This window comes from Dermochelys coriacea, chromosome 28 (genome assembly GCF_009764565.3).
Source record: "Dermochelys coriacea isolate rDerCor1 chromosome 28, rDerCor1.pri.v4, whole genome shotgun sequence".
In the NCBI taxonomy this organism is placed as follows: domain Eukaryota; kingdom Metazoa; phylum Chordata; order Testudines; family Dermochelyidae; genus Dermochelys; species Dermochelys coriacea.
Window position 1 is genome coordinate 3,858,495 of NC_050095.1, and position 20,946 is coordinate 3,879,440.

General features: G+C 49.6%; 1 protein-coding gene and 1 pseudogene across 2 annotated transcripts in view; one reads left to right on the top strand and one right to left on the bottom strand.

The window, feature by feature from the left end:
* Positions 1-5,099, bottom strand: part of LOC119849371 — a 1,398,949-nt pseudogene extending 1,393,850 nt beyond the window's left edge.
* Positions 1-20,946, top strand: part of LOC119849376 (zinc finger protein 420-like) — a 3,142,523-nt gene that overhangs the window by 1,188,613 nt on the left and 1,932,964 nt on the right. Inside the window, exons 1-2 of one of the 2 annotated variants that reach the window (XM_043503761.1) lie at positions 5,888-5,944; positions 6,313-6,401. The exons of the other annotated variant lie outside the window; for it this stretch is intronic. Coding sequence (XP_043359696.1) covers positions 6,321-6,401 — 81 coding nt within the window. The 5' untranslated portion in view covers positions 5,888-5,944; positions 6,313-6,320. Of the gene's footprint in view, positions 1-5,887; positions 5,945-6,312; positions 6,402-20,946 lie in introns of those variants that run through there. 2 annotated transcript variants of the gene reach the window in all.

Genomic DNA, 20,946 nt, shown 5'->3' on the forward strand with positions numbered 1-20,946 from the left:
TGTCCTGGGTCAGGAGAAGTCAGTGTCCAGTCCTGTGGGGTTGTGCTCCTGGCTCATACCTCCAGCACTCTCTGCTGCCCTTCCCTTACTAGCTGCACCATTCAGCCAGCCCCAGGCCTCAGTGAGGTCACTGTTCCCCCCCATCCCAAACCTTCGTACTGGGACATGGTGCACTAGTGCCAATCAGATTGCACTAGCATAAACTCTGTCTATACTAAGGGTTTGCACCAATGCCTAAAACACTAGTGTAGCAGAGACCTTCAGTACGCAAAACAGCAGTACGGTGGCACTAGAACTGGGATCCAACCGACAGCCTGAGTGATACGTCTATGTTTCTCCTCCCAACTTTAGTTTATTTACCCAGCTGCCCACTCACTGGGGTCTCCTCTCTCTCTAGAGCTGCTCACCACTAAAATCTGTATGGGTGTTTGGGACCTTCTATTCCTTGGGTGAGTGCACTGTAACCCCCGTATTCTTAATTTTCATATAATCGTAATCTAACATATAAAGCATGCCTTGTAAGGTACCAGGGGAAAGGTTATGATCTAATGAAAGTCATTTCTCTATCCATATATGTGTATCAGTAATGCATATGAAGTTATGAGAATTGTGTTGTATGGTGGTCACTAAAGTACGCTGTAAATTGGGGAATCAGAGAGATATCAGCTCCCCAGAGGCAACAGCAAGTAAAGTAACCAAGGCTGGGCTGGGTATCAAAGAACCCATCAACAGCCATTGTCCAGCAAGGGAGCTACAATACAATGACTCACCTGCATGAGGCCACACTAGGGGAATTGCTCAACCTTGCTTGGAAAGATTCAGCAATGCCCCACAGACATGCCTGGACTTGTGTTCTACAAGCACACAGACTGAGGGTATAAGACAGACAGAACAGACACATATTGGGCTCTTCTCCTGCCCCCACCTATGCTGCAAGCAACCAAGACCCTGAGAAGAAGATGACAAGACTACAACACAGGAGACTGGCCCAGGTTTAAGGAACAAACCTGTCTATTAAGGACTGCAATAGTGGGGTGAAAAAAACTGCTTAATCCAGTTGCTACCTAGCCTAACAGGACTGAGAGTTTAGACTGTGTGCTTATATTTTCTTTTATTTTGGTAACCACTCTGACTTATTATGCTTTGACTTATAATCACTTAAAATCTGTCTTTATAGTTAATAAATCTGTTTGTTTATTCTATCTGAAGCAGTGTGTTTGGTTTGAAGTGTGTCAAAGACTCCCCTTGGAATAACAAGTACTGGTACATATCAATTTCTTTGTTAAATTGAAGAACTCATATATGGTTGCAGCGTCCAGTGGACATAACTGGACACTGTAAGACGGCAGTTCCTAGGGTTGTGTCTGGAACCGGAGATATTGGCTAGTGTCATCTGCTTGCAAGTAGCTGGGAGCAGCTTACATGCCAGAGGCTGTGCGTGAACAGCTCAGGCATGGGGGGTTCTCACAGCAGAGAAGGATAAGGCTGGCTCCCAGAGTCAAGGATTGGAGTGACCTAGCAGATCACAGGTCCAGATAACACCAGAGGAGAATGTCACAGTGTCACCAGAGCTAAGGTAGTTAATCTCTGGAATAGTTTTACAAGGGTGGTTGTGGAGTTTCTTTACCTGGAAGTTTTTAAAAAACAGGTAGGACAAACCTCTGTCTGAGATAATCTACATATACTTGGTCCTGCCTTGGCAGAGAGAGCTGGACTTGATGATGTCTTGAGGTCCTGTCCAGCCCTATGATGCTATGCAATATATAAGTATAAAATCACAACATACAGGAAAAAAAAAACCCACCCCAATATCATATCAGGCAATTCAGAAAAACAACAAAAAACTATACTCCACAGCATAAAATGACAATACAAAGGAGAAGAAAACAACACAACGCAAACTAACACACCCTAGGACAAAAGTACACAATGGAAAAGAGCTCAACTCAAACCAACAAAACACAGGCACCAAACAAGTTGAGGCAAAACAATGCACCATAAAACTATGCAACACAGCATGGTGCGATCACAGTTCCAAATGGCAACATGGAAAACAGCTCAGTGTAGAATACAACACAGCACAAAAGAGAATTATTTCAATGTAGGCATGGAAGGGATCTTGAGAGGTCGTCTACTCAAGCCTCCTGTGATGAGGCAGGACCAAGTATCCCTAGACTTTCCCAGACTGCCTCCCTTGGAAGCCAATGCAATGCAAACACTCAGGCCAACACAACACTGTACACACACATACGCTGGGCTTGTGGTTAAGGGGAGAGGCAAGAATTGAAACAATCTGGGTTCTGTTCCCAGTTTTGTCCCAAATTCTCCATGCAAACTTGAGGAAATTACTTCAGCTCTTTGAGCTTCAGAGAAAAGGAGTACTTGTGGCACCTATATATATATAGGTGCGTATATAAATCTTCCCACTGTATTTTCCACCGAATGCATCCGATGAAGTGAGCTGTAGCTCACGAAAGCTTATGCTCTAATAAATTTGTTCGTCTCTAAGGTGCCACAAGTCCTCCTTTTCTTTTTTGAGAATACAGACTAACACGGCTGCTACTCTGAAACCTATCTATAAAATGGAGAGTAGCTGCCCACCATTTGCCGATTTAGCCTTTCAGCTTTTTGTGGCAAGGACTCTCTGTCACTGTGGGCATGTCAACACTGCAGTTAGACACCTGCAGCTGGTCTGTGCCCATTGACTTGGGCTCACACGGCTCAGGCTGTGGGGCTGTTTAATTGTGGTGTAGATGTTCCGGCTCCCACCTCACAGGGTCCTACAGCCTGGCCCAGGCATCTACACTGCAATTAAACAGCTCCTTAGCTTGAACCTTGTGAGCCTGAGTCAGCTGGCATGGGTTTTTAATGGCAGTGTAGACATACCCTTGGTGTCTGTTCAGCACCAGTCACAATGGGGACCCTGATCTTGGTCAGTGTCTGTGTAGAGCCCTACACAACAGGGGGCCTGACCTCAGTCACGGGCTCTGCAACCCCCGGCATTACTGGATCCCTGATTTTGTTTGGGGTTCCTGCAGCATCTGACAAAATGTGGGGTCAGGATCTCTGTGGCAAGGACTCTCAGTGGAGTGCCAGGCCCAACGGGGACACAGATCTCAGTCAAGGTCTCTGAAGTGCCCAGCACAATGAAGGCAGCAATCTGGGCAGCAGTCGTGAGCTGCCTGGCACAAGGGGGGCCATGATCTCAGTCCAGGTCTCAGTTTTACCTGGCACAATGGGCAGCAGATCTCAGTTGGGGTCTCTACAGCACCTGTCACAACAGTGGGGTCTGATCTCTGTTGGGGGTCTCTGAAGTGCCTGGCAGAACAGGGACCGAGATCTCATTTGGGGTTTCTCAGCTCCAGGAAGAACAAGGTCCCTGATTTTGTTTTCCATCTCTGCAGCACCTAGCACAATGGGAGCCTGATTTCACTTGGTGTCTTTGCGGGGCCTGGCACAACAGGGGCCCAGATTTCAGTCACGGTCACTGTAGCCCCTGACACAAGGTTCCTGCTCTCTGTGCAGGTCTCTGCACAGTTCCTGGCATAACCAGTGCCCCAAATTTGGTCAGGTTTGTGCAGTGCCTGGCACACTGGGGCACATGATCTCAGTCAAGGCTTGAGCCACGCTCAGTACGATAAGAGCCTTGATCTCAGTCAGACACGCAGAGAGCAAAGCAGGAAGATTTTCCAAGAATTTGATATCAGTATTTCAGAACCTAGGAGAAAATGGGGCACAAACGAAATATTTGCCAACGTAAGAGAGAAGCACCAGCATCTGGGGAGATTTTATGTCAACATTCAACAGTTCAAGAGAAAAGAGGGGAAATTTGAGGGGATTATACAGCACTATTCAATCAATCAATCAACAAAAGAGTGGGATGGATTCTTCTTGCCTCACATTCACATGGTCATCAGGGAGCCCCAGGTGATGTCGCTTTCACAGGGGAAAGGAGCGGGGCTGGAGTCAGAAGGTCACTGGCTGTGGGGTCTGGAAATGTGTCGGTAAGCGGCGTCTTAGGGAGGTGGGGGGGCTGTTGGGTTGGGCAGGGGGAAGTAGCTGGGGCTGGGCCGTCTCCATGGTGGGGGGCGCTTGCTCCTCCCTCCCCTTCCTGGGCCTTTCCAGGCTCTGTGGCCAGCGGAGACCGCCCCCCCCCCCCAGCCCAGGGGTATCCCTGTCTCAGGGCCCTGCCCGCCTCTGCCCCGTAACCCGCTTCCCCTTTGAGAAATCACTCGGGGGAACGATTCCCACCTAAAGGAGGACAAGTCACTGCAGGTAAAATGGGGGGACACACCCCAAAGCTGAGATTTGAACGGGCCATGGGCGAAGTGGAGAGGAAACGGGGTACAGTGGGGGGGGGGGGCAGAGACCGTCTCAGGGAGGTGAGGGAAGGGGGGGGTCACCCGGGCTGTTGCTCGTCGCTGCCTAGAGAGAAAGGGGGCGGGGCGGGAGCGGGGGGGGTCCCTAGGGGAGGGGGCGGCGGTAAATCCGAGGGGATCTCAGCCCCCCCCTTTCTCTCACCTCCTCGGGGGGGGGGTCCCCGGCTCTTCTCCTCCCCCGGCCACGTCCGGGCTGCGCAGACGTTTTTCCATCCGCCCCTTTCCCCAGGTCTCCCCCCGCCCGGCAGCCCCCGCCCAGGGACCCCGGGGGGGCTGGTCCCCGGACCCCCCCGGGGTGCCCCAGGGCAGAGCCGGGCCGGGGGCGTTGGGCTCCTGCTGGGGCCGCAGCTCCGAGCCCCCCCCCGGGAGCAGATCCCGGCGCTGCGAGATGCCGGGTCCCCCCCCCGGACACTGGGGCAGAGTCACCGCCCGCCCCCGGGGCTCGCTCCGGTACCTGGAGGCTGCAGCGGGGGCAGGGCCCGGGCCGGGCACGGGGGGGATCGTGAGGGTCTCCCCGGCCCCGCAGCCTGGGGCGAGCTCTGCCTCTGCGCATGCCCGACTCCTCGCAGCCCCCATCTGCGCATGCCCAGAGCCGGGAGACACCAAACCCTCCTCCGGCCCCGGGAGAGGCGCCAAGCGCGAGCCCGGGCAGCCCCCCGCGCGCGCTCTCAGCCCGCGCCCAACGTCACTTCCTCTCCCCTCGGAGAGTCAGGAACTACATCTCCCAGCCTGCCCCAGGGGCTGCTTCCGGCCTCTCCCGCTCAGGTGAGGGGAGGCCGCGGGGCCAGCGTGACTCTCCCTCCCACTTCTCATAGTCCCCGCCGGCTGCAGCCCCGCCTCTTCCCCCCCCCTTCCGAGGCGGATTCTCGTGGCCCGGGGGCAGAGCCTGGCCCCCGCCCCTCGGCCCGGGAAGGGGGGGGGCAGTTAACACACCCGCCGAGCTGGGCAGCTTGTGACCCCCCCCCCCCTTCCCCCCGAGTCTGAGACCTCCTGGTCTGCCCCCTCTGGCCGGGACACCTGAGCCCTGTCCCGTTCCCGGGGGGAGGGGGGGGCACGTGCTCTCCTGCCGCTGGATCGGCCCCTCCTCAGGGGGGGCGGGGGGAGGGGGCGTCATTAACCCCTCCGTGCCCGGCCGGCGGCCGCTCCTGAGCGCAGACTCCAGGTGAGGGAGACCTTTTGGGGGCTGGGCAGGTACCTGACCCTGCACAGGGCCCAGCCCCCCCCCCCCCTCTGCTCCCCGGGCGCTCACCCGCCATCATTAAGCCCCGACGGGATCCCTTCTCTGGTCTGACCTGCTCCCACTGCCTCTCTGCTGCGCCCGTGTGGATAAAGTACCGACGGGTACCCCCTTCCCCGCACGGGCAGCCCCGGGACAGAGAGAGGGACCCCCCCCCAGGATGGGATGGCGACCACCTCTCCCGTCCAGGGGGGTAGGGCGCTAGGAAAGAGATGGAAGAGGGTGTCAGGACAAATGGGGGGGGGGGGAGGCAGATCTCCAGATCTCTGACCACCCCAGGCACCCTCACGGCAGCACCCCTGCACAGGGTCACCTCCCTGTGAACGAGGTGAGGAGCAGAGAGAGGAAACACCAGCCCCTGACTCTCCCTGTTCCCCCTGCTGCAGGACTGTGCTGCCCTGGGGACAATGTCAGGGGAATCCCCCCAAAGCGGCTCCTTTGCTCCTGGTCTTTTTCCAGTGTTTAATTCACACTCTGTTGCTGGGAGGGTTTGAACATGTCTGGGGGGGGGTTGAGTCCTGGTTGGGGTGGAGGACAGGGGCAAGGTCTGTTCTGCGATAGGGGGACTGATCATGTCCCCAGCGTGGCAGAATCGACAATCTCTGTCTGCGGGGGGAAGAGCCTGGAGGAATTGTGATGTGAAATGAAGTAAAGCCAGTTCTGAAATCTCCACAACTGCCCTTCTCGCCCGGCCAGGCTGCAGAATGACGCCCATGTCTCGCTCCAGCTCATCCCGTCCTCCCATGGGACAGGGGAGAGAAATGGCTGCTGTGGAGCCAGCTCAGGTAGGGGTTATTGGGGGGGTTCCTGGAGGGAGGGGGCAATAAATACAGAATGGGTGGCAACTTCTGGAGAGTGAGGTCTGCAGGGGCCAGGGAATACCCTGCGTGAATAATAGGGAAGGGGACAGAGTGTGACAAACCGGCTGGGCTTTGTTTAACCCGGGCCTAGATTCTAGGAACCAACGCTTGGGTGTTGGAGGAGAAAATTCCCTAATTTGTGAAACAGGAAATTGAGAAACCAACCCCCTGGGCAGGACTGGGAAAACCGACTAGACTTCCAGTGCTGAACCCTCAACCTGCTACCCAGAGGCTGGTGTGACATGGAAAGGGGACACCCACCAGGGAGGTGTAGGGAAGATGCCCCTGCCCCTCACATTCAGCTGCTGGCAGTGAGGAGGGTTTGGGGATTCCTACCACAGGGCTGTATCAGCCTCTGGCTAGTAGGTGTGAGGCTCTCTCTTTATTCTCTCACCGTGATGCATCATGGCTGTTCTCAGCAGTATGGGGATAGGACTCTGCTGATTGTCTCTCTCTCACAGCTTCCATTTGATTGGCTCCTCTCCCCCATGAATCATGGGGTTGTGACTGGGGCAGCAAGCCCTGAGTGTTGGACTCTTGCTCTTTCAGGGGCCGGTGACCTTCGAGGAGGTGGCTGTGTATTTCACCAGGGAAGAGGGGGCTCTGCTGGACCCCGCTCAGAGAGCCCTCTACAGAGATGTCATGGAGGAGAACTATGAGAATGTGACCTCGCTGGGTAAGAATTCCCATCTCCTCCATTCTTAGAAGAGGAAATGAAAAGTTAACGTTCATCTCACCTCTACCCTGTTTCAACATCATCCCAACATAGAATCATAGAACTGGAAGGGACCTGGAGAGGTCATCTAGTCCAGTCCTCTGCACTCAAGGCAAGACTAAGTATTATCTAGACCATCCCTGACAGGTTTTTGTCCAGCCTGCTCTTAAAAATCCCTGATGATGGAGATTCCATAACCTCCCTAGGCAAGTGCTTAACCACCCTGACAGGAAGTTTTTCCTAATATCCAACCTAAACCGCCCTTGCTGCAAATTGCTTCTTGTCCTATCCTCAGAGGTTAAGAAGAACAATTTTTCGCCTTCCTCCTTGTAACAACCTTTATGTATTTGAAAACTGTGATCATGTCCCCTCTCAGTCTTCTCTTCTCCAGACTAAACAAACCCAATTTTTTCAATCTTCCCTCATAGGTCATGTTTTCTAGATCTGTAATAATTTTTGTTGCTCTTCTCTGGATTTTCTCCAAGTTGTCCACATCTTTCCTGAAATATGGTGCCCAGAACTGGACAAAGTACTCCAGCTGAGGCCTAATCAGTGCAGAGTAGAGCAGAAGAATTACTTCTCGTGTCTTGCTTACAGTACTCCTGCTAATACATCCCAGAATGATGTTTCCTCTTTTGGCAACAGCGTTACACTGTTGACTCATATTTAGCTTGTGATCCACTATGACGTCCAGATCCCTTTCTGCAGTACTCCTTCCTAGGCAGTCATTTCCCATTTTGTATGTGTGCAACTGATTGTTCCTTCCTAAGTGGAGTACTTTGCATTTGTCCTTATTGAATTTCATCCTATTTACTTCAGATCATTTCTCCAGTTTGTCCAGATCATTTTGAATTTTAATCCTATCCTCCAAAGCACTTGGAACCTCTCCCAGTTTGGTATTGTCTGCAAACTTTATAAGTGTACTCTCTATGCCATTATCTAAATCATTGATGAAGATATTGAACAGAACTGGACCCAGAACTGATCCTTGTGGAACCCCACTCCTTACGCCGTTCCAGGAGGACACTGAACCACTGATAACTACTCTCTGGGAATGAGTTTCCAACCAGTTATGCACCTACCTTATAGTAGCTCCATGCCAGTGACACACATACTAGCACTCTGCCCTCCCCTGTTACAAAATGCTCTGGGAACAGAGCAGTACAGCAGAAAGTCTAACAGCTTCTCTTTGCTAAGATAATATTCTGGTTCATCTCCATCATAGCAAACAGATGCTTCCTACCCCTGGCCTGCACTCCAGTACTGAACCTCCTGCATGCAAACCGTCTGAGACTTGCACAGTGTTAACCACCCCTTTGCACTCAACCTGAGTTTTCCTTTGAGTCACTGCCTTCACTTACCCGTCACTAAGCCTCACAGATCACGAGACCATATGCCACCAGAGTGCTGACAATTCCCATGGCAAGAACATACCCTTGGACACCTTTACTGAGAAAGCCTACAACACAGCATGGAAATGAGGCAGAATTGATCCCCCAAGTTTCACATGCACCTCTCTTCAGAGCACAGCCACAGCTCTGCCAAGCTGCTCCAACTAATCCCTCCATCATCCCGTTACAGCTACAGCTGACACAGTGCACACAGCTGGAGGACATGCAGATAAATGCTGGGATTCCCATCTGTGAACACAACACAAACAATGGCATGTTCTCTTAATCTTTCCTCGTATCTATTTTAGGTTCATAGATTTTAAGGCTAGATGTGATATTAGGTCATCTACTCTGATGTCCTTTATAATACAGACCATAGAATTTCATCCCTTTACTGCTGCATTGAGCTGAATACCTGAATTCCTCTGGCAGTTTGTTAAGCTTTGCACCACCCACAGAGAACCATTCTCAGCTGCAGGGTTAAGAGTTGGGGTCAAAGTTAAGGTTGCATTGGCGGGGTGGCATTTACATTAACTTTTCTTTTCCTGGTTTGCAGAGATTTAAGTTTAGTCACCGGCCATATGGTGCAAGGCAGGAGACAGCACTGGGCAACCTTAACTCTGCATTAATGTAGCTTATAAGCATTTAGTTTCCTTTTTTTAAAAATGGAAGCTTATGCCACTATAGCTGTGTCTATAATTGAGCTTTTGCCAGCAGAGCTATGTTGGAAAGTGTACGTGTGTGCACGTGCGTGTGTGCACTTTTTCACAGCCTTAAACAATAGAGCTGGACTGGCAAAGCTTTTAAGAGTAAACCAGGTCAGAGTCTGCACGTGGATTTTAGAGCCCTTGAAAATATGCCTCTTAACCCAGAAATGATGATATCAGAGGGCAGAACTTTCAAGAGGAACTCCTACAGGATGCATAAAAAATGCACAACACACATTGTCTGAAAGGTATCAGTGGTAGGGGTCTCACGCAAACTCATGGGAGGAGCTCAGGTTCTCTTGAGCCAGTGAATTACAGTGAGGGTAGATTGCTGGAAACCCTCTGACTGTTACCAGGGTCACATTTGTCCCTGCACCAGCCTCTGTGGGTGGGGCAGAGACAAGTGTTTGAGCCGCACAAAACCCATCTCCAGCTCCAGGAGAGGCTCCAACAACCCCGCACGAGCCAGGCAGAGCCGCAGTGCCCCACGTGTGTTTGCAGCCCACTTGTCCGCCCCTGCCCAATGTCACTTCCACTCCCGGGAGAGTCAGGAACTACATCTCCCAGCCTGCCCCGGGGGGCGCTTCTGCCCTCTCCAGCCTAGGTAAGGGAGGGCCCTGGGGCTAGTCTGACCCCCCCACCCTAGGAACAGTACCTGTAGTATATTAAGTTACAATCTGTACATACAGATAGCACATTGCTACACACACTGTAGTGCATTTGCTACATACACACTACACCTGGCACAGGCCGGGGCTTGAGCAGCTGGAGGCAGGAGCCAGGAGAACAATGCCCAGAGACCGGACACGGGGAAGCTCTACACAGGTCGGACCCGGAGGGAGGCAGGATGTGGGGCGAGGCCGTCGGGGACCAGGCCGCGCCCCTGGGGCACGAGGGTTCGCATTAGATGTGGGAAGACGCTGGAGCCGCAGAAGAGTTTTGTGTCTCCTGGCTCTGGGCATGCTGGGTTGGGGGAGAGTCCTGCATGCGCAGAGGCAGAGCTTGCCGGCTGCTGCTCCCTGGTGCTGCAGGGTCTGGGGGGAGGGGACCAACCCCCACTGGGGTCCCTGCATGTGGCTGGGCAGGAGGCTGCCAGGCAGAGGGGAGAAGTGACACCGGGCTGTGAGGAAAAGGAGGGAGGGGAGGGGAGGGGAGGAGGGAGACTTGGGAAAAGGGGCAGATGGAAAAATGTCTGTGCAGCCAGGAAATGGCAGGGAGAGGAGAAGAGAAGGTGACCCCTGAGGAGTGGGGAGAGAAAGGGGGCACTGAGATCCCCTCGGATTTACCGCTGCCCTCTCCCAGGATGACACCATCCTCTCCAGTCCTGATCCCTTTCTCTCTAGATAGCAACGATCAACATCCATGGCGATCCCCCCACTTTTCTCTCACATTCCTGAGAAGGTCTCTATTCTTCTCCACCGATTGTACCCCATTTTCTCTCCACTTCTCCAATGTCCAATTCAAATCTCAGATTTGGGGTGTGTCCCCCCATTTTTACCTGCAGTGATTTCTCCTTGTTTAGGTGGGAATTTTTTCCCCTGAGTGATTTCTGAAATGGGAAGAGAGTTAAGGGGCAGAGGCAGGCAGAGCCCTGAGACAGGGATACCGCTGGGCTGGGCTGGGCTGGGCTGGGCTGGGGGGGCGCTCTCTGCTGGCCACAGGGCCTGGAAAGGCCCAGGAAGGGAAGGGAGGAGCAAGCATCCCCCATGGAGACGGCCCAGCCCCAGGTTTCCCAGTCCCTGCTACTTCACCCTCCCCCACCCTGCCCAACCCCACAGCCCCCCTGCCAAGACACCGCCTGCTAGTCACATTTCCAGACCCCACAGCCAATGACCTTCTCACTCCAGCCCCACTCCTTTCCCCTGTGAAAGCGACATTACCCAGGGCTCCCTGATGGCCATGTGAATGTGAGGCAAGAAGAATCCATCCCATTCTCACAGGTTTCAGAGTAGCAGCTGTCCCATTCTGTTGTTGATTGAATAGCGCTGTTTAATCCCCTCATATTTCTCCTCTTTTCTCTTGAACTGTTGAATGTTGACATAAAATCTCCCCAGATGTTGGTGCTTCTCTCTTATATTGGCAAATATTTTGTTTGTGCCCCATTTTCTCCTCAATTTTGAAATACTGATATTAAATTCTTAGATTCATAGATACTAAGGTCAGAAGGGATCGTTCTGATCATCTAGTCCGACCTCCTGCACAACGCAGGCCACAGAATCTCACCCACCCACTCCTACGAAAAACCTCACCCATGTCTGAGCTATTGAAGTCCTTAAATCATGGTTCAAAGACTTCAAGGAGCAGAGAAGCCTCCCTCAAGTGATCCTTGCCCCATGCTACAGAGGAAGGCGAAAAACCTCCAGGGCCTCTCCAATCTGCCCTTCAGGAAAATTCCTTCCCGACCCCAAATATGGCAATCAGCTAAACCCTGAGCATATGGGCAAGATTCACCAGCCAGATACCCAGGAAAGAATTTTCTATATAAATTCTTGAAATCTTCCCGCTTTTCTCTCCAGGTGTCTGACTGAGATCAAGGCTCTTATCGTGCTGCGCATGGTACAGGCCTTGCCTGAGATCAGGTCCCCCAGTGCAGGGCACTGCACAAACCCTGACCAAGTTTGGGGCACTCATTGTGCCAGGAACTGCACAGACCCTACAGAGAGCACTTGTACCGGGTGCTACAGTGACCCTGACTGAGCTCCGGGCCCCTGTTGTGCCAGGTCCTGCAGAGACGGCAAACAAAATCAGGGACCTTGTTGTTCCTGGAGCTGCAGAGACCCCAAGTGAGAGCTGTGCCCCTGTTGTGCTGGGCATTGTAGAGACCCCAACTAACATCAGGCCCCCCCATTGTGCCAGGTAAAACTGATACCTGGACCGAGATCACTGCCCCCCTTGTGCCAGAGAGTGCACGACGACTGCCCAGATTGCTGCCTCCATTGTGCTGGGCACTTCAGAGACCTTGACTGAGATCTGTGTCCCCGTTGGGCCTGGCACTACACGGACCCCCAAACAAGATCATGCCCCACCACTGTGCTGGGCACTGTACACACCCTGACAGAGATCCTGCCCCCACATTTTGTCAGATCCTGCAGGAACCCCAAACAAAATCAGGGATACTGTAATGCCGGGGGTTGCAGAGCCCGCGACTGAGGTCAGGCCCCCTGTTGTGTAGGGCTCTACACAGACACTGACCAAGATCAGGGTCCCCATTGTGACTGGTGCTGAACAGACACCAAGGGTATGTCTACACTGCCATTAAAAACCCATGCCAGCTGACTCAGGCTCACAAGGTTCAAGCTAAGGAGCTGTTTCATTGCAGTGTAGATGCCTGGGCTCAGGCTGGAGCCAGGCTGTAGGACCCTGTGAGGTGGGAGGGTGCCAGACTTTGGGCTGCAGCCCAAGCTGGAACATCTACACCACAATTAAACATCCCCGCAGCCTGAGCCGTGTGAGCCCAAGTCAGCGGCACGGGCCAGCTGCTGGTGTCTAACTGCAGTGTTGACATGTCCACAGTGACAGAGAGTCCTTGCCACAAAAAGCTGAAAGGCTAAATCGGCAAATGGTGGGAGGCTACTCTCCATATTTTACAGATGGGGAAACTGAAGCTCAGAGAGCTGAAGTAATTTGCTCAAGTTTGCATGGAGAATTTGGGACAAAACTGGGAACAGAACCCAGATTGTTTGAATTCTTGTCTCTCCCCTAAACCCCAAGCCCAGCTTGTGTGTGTTCAGTGTTGTTTTGGTCTGAGTTCACATTGGATTGGCTTCCAAGGGAGGCTGTGGCATTTGCTTCATTGGAGGTTTTTAAGACCAGGTTAGAGATACACCAGTCTGGGAATGTCTAGGGATACTTGGTCCTGCCTCATCACAGGAGGCTTGAGTAGACGACCTCTCAAGATCCCTTCCATGCCTACATTGAAATAATTCTCTTTTGTGCTGTGTCGTGTTCTACACTGAGCTGTTTTGCATGGTGCCATTTGGAACTGTGATCGCACCATGTCATGTTGCATAGTTTTATGGTGCATTGTTTTGCCTCAGCTTGTTTGGTGCCTGTGTTGTGTTGGTTTGAGTTCATCCGATGAAGTGAGCTGTAGCTCACGAAAGCTTATGCTCAAATCAATTTGTTAGTCTCTAAGGTGCCACAAGTACTCCTTTTCTTTTTACTGGTGTTTTAGGCACTGGTGCAAACCCTTAGTATACACAGAATTTACACTAATCTACTCTGATTGGCACTGGTGCACCATGTCCCAGTTTGAAGGTTTGGGATGAGCAGGGACAGTGACCTCACTGAGGCCTGGGGCTGGCTACACAGTGCAGCTGGTAATGGAGGGGCAGCAGTGAGTGCTGGAGGTATGAGCCAGGAGTACGGCCCCACAGGAATGGACGCTGACTTCTCCTGACCCGGACACACACCCCCAGCTGTGTGCAGGGACTGCAGCTGAGCTACCCTGCCGAGACCGCATGTGCATCCATAGACAATAGGTGAAAATAGATTCCAGTCTTAGAGACTGTCCCTCTCTGTGCAGTGCCCAGCACAATGGGGATCCTGATCTTAGTCAGGTTCTCTGCCATGAGCAGCTCAAAGCGTCCCTGATGTCCATCACTGTCTGTGCAACACAAAGCACAATTTATAGACTCACAGACTCTAATTGCCAGAAGGGACCATCATGATCATCTAGTCTGACCTGCACGTCACAGGCCACAGAACCTCCCTCATCCACTCCTTTAATAGACCCCTAACCTCGGGCTGAGTTAATGAAGTCCTCAAATCATTATTTAAAGACTCAAGTTACAAAAAAATCCACCATTTACACTAGTTTAAACCTGCAACTGTTGCACGCAGAGGAAGGCAAAAAAACCCAAAACCCTACGGTCTGTGCCAATCTGAGTCTGGGTTAAATTCCTTCCCATCCCCAAATGTGGCAATCAATTAGACACTGAGCATGTAGGGAAGACCCAGCAGCCAGACAGCTGGGAAAGAATTCTCTGTAGTAACTCAGGGCCCTCCCCATCTAGTGTCCCATCACCAGCCTGTGGAGATATTTGCTCCTAGCAGTTGCAGATCAACTACGTGCCATTGTAGGCAGTCCCATCATATCGTTCCCTCCATAAAGGTATCAAGCTCAGTCTTGAAGCCAGTTAGGTTTTTTGCCCCCACTGCTTCCCTTGTGAGGCTGTTCCAAAACTTCACTCTGATGGTTAGAAATCTTCGCCTAATTTCAAGCCAAAACTTATTGATGGCCAATATCCATTTGTTTTAGTGCCACCATTGGTACTTAACCTAAATAACTCCTCTCTTTCCCTGGTATTTTTCCTTCTGATGTATTTATAGAGAGTAATTATATCTCCCCTCAGCCTTCTTTTGGTTTGGCTAAACAAGCCAAGCTCTTTGAGTCTCCTCTCGTAAGGCAGATTTTCCATTCCTCAATCATCCTAGTAACCCTTCTCTACACCTGTTCTACTTTGAATTCATCCTTCTTAAACATGGGAAACAGAATGGCCTACAGTATTTCAGATGAGGTCTCATCAGGGCTTTGTATAATAGAACTAACCCTTCCCTGTGTCTATTGGAAATACCTCACCTGATGCATCCTAGGACTGCATTAGCCTATTTCACGGCCACATCACATTGGCAGCTCATAATTATCCTGTGCTCAACCAATACACCCAGGTCTTTCTCCTCCTCTGTCACTTCCAACTGATAAGTCACCAGCTTATTGCAAAAATTCTTGTTTTTAGTCCCTAAATGCATAACTTTTCACTATTAATTTTCATCCCATTTCTATTACTCCATCTTTCAAGGTCATGCAGATCTTCTTGGATGATATTCCTGTCCTCCTCCATATTGGCAGTCCTTCCCAGCTTTGTGTCACTGCAACGATGCTGCCCTTGGTGGGACACTTCTGAGAGTGCCAATTTAGGACAAATTGCTTAAAGCAGGGCAGTTACAGCCCAATGCTGGAGTTCCTATGCACACCAAGGCAAATCAAACCAGCTAAACAGAGAAGACTTTGGTTTTTCCCCACTAGCTAACCATAAGTCAAACAAGCAATTCCCTTAGACACTACAGTTTCCCAGTATCACCACCAATGCCTTTCATTATGGGGACATATGTTTATGAAAACCAATACCCCAGCAAAAGAAAAAAAGGTTCTCTTGATACCAAAGGACCAAGCCCCCGGCCCAGGTCAATATACAAGTTAGATCTTATCCGCAAATCACACTGTTGCCAGTCCCTTAGAATGTAAAATCTAAAGGCTTATTCATAAAAGGAAAAAGATATAGATGAGTGCTAGAATTGGATACATGGAATCAATTACATACAGTAATAGCAAAGTTCTTAGTTCAGGCTTGTAGCAGTGATGGCATAAACTGCAGGTTCAAATCAAGTCCCTGGAGTACATCTGGGATGGGTCATTCCCAAGCTTTGTTCAGAGCTTCAGTTTGTAGCAAAATCCCTCCAGAGGCAAGAAGCAGGATTGAAGACAAGATGGAGGAGTTTTCAGGGCCTTTTTTTATTCTCTGCCCATGGGAGGACACCTATTTGTTGTTACTGTGGAAAATCACAGTAGCAAGATGAAAAGGAGTACTTGTGGCACCCTAGAGACTAACAAATTTATTAGAGCATAAGCTTTCGTGAGCTACAGCTCACTTCATCGGATGCATTTGGTGGAAAAAACAGAGGGGAGATTGATATACACACACAGAGAACATGAAACAATGGGTTTATCATACACACTGTAAGGAGAGTGATCACTTAAGATAAGCCATCACCAGCAGCAAGGGGGGGAAAGGTGACAAGCAAGGTAGGCTAATTCCAGCAGTTAACAAGAATATCTGAGGAACAGTGAGCGGTGGGGTGGGGTGAGGGGGAGAAATAGTTTTACTTTGTGTAATGACTCATCCATTCCCAGTCTCTATTCAAGCCTAACTTAATTGTATCCAGTTTGCAAATTAATTCCAATTCAGCAGTCTCTCATTGGAGTCTGTTTTTGAAGCTTTTTTGTTGAAGGATAGCCACTCTTAGGTCTGTAATCGAGTGACCAGAGAGATTGAAGTGTTCTCCAACTGGTTTTTGAATGTTCTAATTCTTGACGTCTGATTTATATCCATTCATTCTTTTACATAGAAACTGTTCAGTTTGACCAATGTACATGGCAGAGGGGCTGGCACATGATGGCATAGATCACATTGGTAGATGCGCAGGTGAACGAGCCTCTGATAGTGTGGCTGATGTGATTAGGCCCTATGATGGTGTCCCCTGAATAGATATGTGGACAGAGTTGGCAACGGGCTTTGTTGCAAGGATAGGTTCCTGGGTTAGTGGTTCTGTTGTGTGGTTTATGGTGAGTATTTGCTTCAGATTGGGGGGCTGTCTGTAAGCAAGGACTGGCCTGTCTCCCAAGATCTGTGAGAGTGATGGGTCGTCCTTCAGGATAGGTTGTAGATCCTAGATGATGTGTTGGAGAGGTTTTAGTTGGGGGCTGAAGGTGATGGCTAGTTGCGTTCTGTTCTTTTCTTTGTTGGGCCTGTCCTGTAGTAGGTGACTTCTGGGTACTCTTCTGGCTCTGTCAATCTGTTTCTTCACTTCAGCAGGTGGGTATTGTAGTTGTAGGAATGCATGATAGAGATCTTGTAGGTGTTTGTCTCTGTCTGAGGGGTTGGAGCAAATGCGGTTATATCGTAGAGCTTGGCTGTAGACAATGGATCGTGTGGTATGATCTGGATGAAAGCTAGAGGCATGTAGGTAGGAATAGCGGTCAGTAGGTTTCCGATATGGGGTGGTGTTTATGTGACCATCGCTTATTAGCACCGTAGTGTCCAGGAAGTGGATCTCTTGTGTGGACTGGTCCAGGCTGAGGTTGATGGTGGGATGGAAATTGTTGAAATCATGGTGGAATTCCTCAAGGGCTTCTTTTCCCTGGGTCCAGATGATGAAGATGTCATCAATGTAGCGCAAGTAGAGTAGGGGCATTAGGAGACGAGAGCTGAGGAAGCGTTGTTCTAAGTCAGCCATAAAAATGTTGGCATACTGTGGGGCCATGCGGGTACACATCGCAGTGCCGCTGATTTGAAGGTATACATTGTCCCCAAATGTGAAATAGTTATGGGTGAGGACAAAGTCACAAAGTTCAGCCACCAGGTTAGCCGTGACATTTTCGGGGATACTGTTCCTGACGGCTTGTAGCCCATCTTTGTGTGGAATGTTGGTGTAGAGGCTTCTACATCCATAGTGGCTAGGATGGTGTTTTTAGGAAGATCACCAATGGACTGTAGTTTCCTCAGGAAGTCAGTGGTGTCTGGAAGATAGCTGGGAGTGCTGGTAACGTAGGGCCTGAGGAGGGAGTCTACATAGCCAGACAATCCTGCTGTCAGGATGCCAATGCCTGAGATGATGGGGCGTCCAGGATTTCCAGGTTTATGGATCTTGGATAGCAGATAGAATACCCCAGGTCGGGGCTCCAGGGGTGTGTCTGTGCGGATTTGTTCTTGTGCTTTTTCAGGGAGTTTCTTGAGCAAATGCTGTAGTTTCTTTTGGTAACTCTCAGTGGGATCAGAGGGTAATGGCTTGTAGAAAGTGGTGTTGGAGAGCTGCCTAGTAGCCTCTTGTTCATACTCCGACCTATTCATGATGACGACAGCACCTCCTTTGTCAGCCTTTTTGATTATGATGTCAGAGTTGTTTCTGAGGCTGTGGATGGCACTGTGTTCTGCATGGCTGAGGTTATGGGGCAAGCGATGCTGCTTTTCCACAATTTCAGCTTGTGCACGTCGGCGGAAGCAGTCTATGTAGAAATCCAGTCTGCTGTTTCGACCTTCAGGAGGAGTCCACCCAGAATCCTTCTTTTTGTAGTGTTGGTAGGAAAGTCTCTGTGGGTTAATATGTTGGTCGGAGGTGTGTTGGAAATATTCCTTGAGTCGGAGATGTTGAAAATAGGATTCTAGGTCACCACAGAACTGTATCATGTTCGTGGGGGTGGAGGGGCAAAAGGAGAGGCCCCGAGATAGGACAGATTCTTCTGCTGGGCTAAGAGTATAGTTGGATAGATTAACAATATTGCTGGGTGGGTTACGGGAACCACTGTTGTGGCCCCTTGTGGCATGTAGTAGTTTAGATAGCTTAGTGTCCTTTTTCTTTTGTAGAGAAGCCAAGTGTGTGTTGTAAATGGCTTGTCTAGTTTTTGTAAAGTCCAGCCATGAGGAAGTTTGTGTGGAAGTTTGGTTCTTTATGAGAGTATCCAGTTTTGAGAGCTCATTCTTAATCTTTCCCTGTTTGCTGTAGAGGATGTTGATCAGGTGGTTCTGCAGTTTCTTTGAGAGTGTGTGGCACAAGCTGTCAGCATAGTCTGTGTGGTATGTAGATTGTAATGGATTTTTTACCTTCAGTCCTTTCGGTATGATGTCTATCTGTTTGCATTTGGAGAGGAAGATGATGTCTGTATCTGTACGAGTTTTTTCATGATGGAGTCTGAAGTCATATGGGCAAGTCACATGTCCATTCATGGCTCACCTCTTTACAGGCGGCAGCCATTGCTCACATGCTATCTTGAGAGTTCCCAGGAAGACTTCTTATGTGGATTGGAGTCTTCAAAGATCCATTGTCAGTTAACAGGTTTCAGAGTAGCAGCCGTGTTAGTCTGTATTCTCAAAAAGAAAAGGAGTACTTGTGGCACCTTAGAGACTAACAAATTTATTAGAGCATAAGCTTTCGTGAGCTACAGCTCACTTCATCGGATGCATTTGGTGGAAAAAACAGAGTAGAGATTTATATACACACACACAGAGAACATGAAACAATGGGTTTATCATACACACTGTAAGGAGAGTGATCACTTAAGATAAGCCATCACCAACAGCAGGGGGGGGAAGGAGGAAAACCTTTCATGGTGACAAGCAGGTAGGCTAATTCCAGCAGTTAACAAGAATATCAGAGGAACAGTGGGGGGTGGGGTGGGAGGGAGAAATACCATGGGGAAATAGTTTTACTTTGTGTAATGACTCATCCATTCCCAGTCTCTATTCAAGCCTAAGTTAATTGTATCCAGTTTGCAAATTAATTCCAATTCAGCAGTCTCTGTTGGAGTCTGTTTTTGTTTTTCAAAAACAAAAGACTGCTGAATTGGAATTAATTTGCAAACTGGATACAATTAACTTAGGCTTGAATAGAGACTGGGAATGGATGAGTCATTACACAAAGTAAAACTATTTCCCCATGGTATTTCTCCCTCCCACCCCACCCCCCACTGTTCCTCTGATATTCTTGTTAACTGCTGGAATTAGCCTACCTGCTTGTCACCATGAAAGGTTTTCCTCCTTCCCCCCCCTGCTGTTGGTGATGGCTTATCTTAAGTGATCACTCTCCTTACAGTGTGTATGATAAACCCATTGTTTCATGTTCTCTGTGTGTGTGTATATAAATCTCTACTCTGTTTTTTCCACCAAATGCATCCGATGAAGTGAGCTGTAGCTCACGAAAGCTTATGCTCTAATAAATTTGTTAGTCTCTAAGGTGCCACAAGTACTCCTTTTCTCATTGTCAGTTAAGTGTTTCTTGATTGGGCACTGAATTTGCAAATTCCTTTCTCAAGAAGCTGACCAAATGCTTTACTAAGACTACTTCAGAATCAAAACACATCGATATACAAATACATAGCCAATATTCATAACTACAACTACAAAAATGATATACACACAGAGATAGCATAGGTTTCAGAGTAGCAGCCGTGTTAGTCTGTATTCGCAAAAAGAAAAGCAGTACCTGTGGCACCTTAGAGACTAACAAATTTATTAGAGCATAAGCTTTCGTGAGCTACAGCTCACTTCATCGGATAGCATAATCATTATTAGCAAATCATAACCTTTCCATAGATACCTTACACGACAACCTTAGTACAATATTTGCTGCAAATATATAACAGTGGTTGCACCAATGATCTATATGGTCACAGGTTATATTAATAACGTCACATTCACACTCCGACTTTCTGTGCCCCAGGGTCACTAATAACAATGTTGAATAAGATTGGTCCCAAGACTGACCTCTGAGGAACTCCCACTAGTAACCTTCCTCCAGCCTGACAACTCACTGTTCAGTATGACCCTTTGTTGTCTCCCTGAAACCAATTTCTTATCGACCTATCAGTTCTCATATTAATCCCCATCTTCTCCAATTTAACACATAGTTTCCCATGTGGAACTGTATCAAATATGTGACTGACATCCAGATAGATGAGAGCTACTGCATTTCCTTTGTCCAAAAAATTACTTCCTTCTCACAGAAGGAGATCAGGTTTCTCTGGCATGATCTACCTTTTGTAACACCATGTTTTATTTATTTGTAGTCCTGAAGGCTGGAAGGATCTGTTAGCAATAGGCTGAGAATGGCCATGTGGAGGTAGGGGAGGGGATGGCAGACAGTGTGGAGGTGGGGAAGGGGATGCAGCATTGGGGGTGTATCTGGGATTGTGTTTTGTAGGAGTCCATGTCTCTGCTCCCTGTGGCCGTGGTGCCTTCTGTAACAAAGCAGCATGTCAGGAGATTTCTGGCGAGTGTCTATTATTTTGCACTAGGGGCCAGGTCCTTGGGGAGACAGAACCTTGGTTTCATTTTAACTTGTGCATGCTCAGCAGCTTCTGGAATTTGGTTCAAAGTATTTAC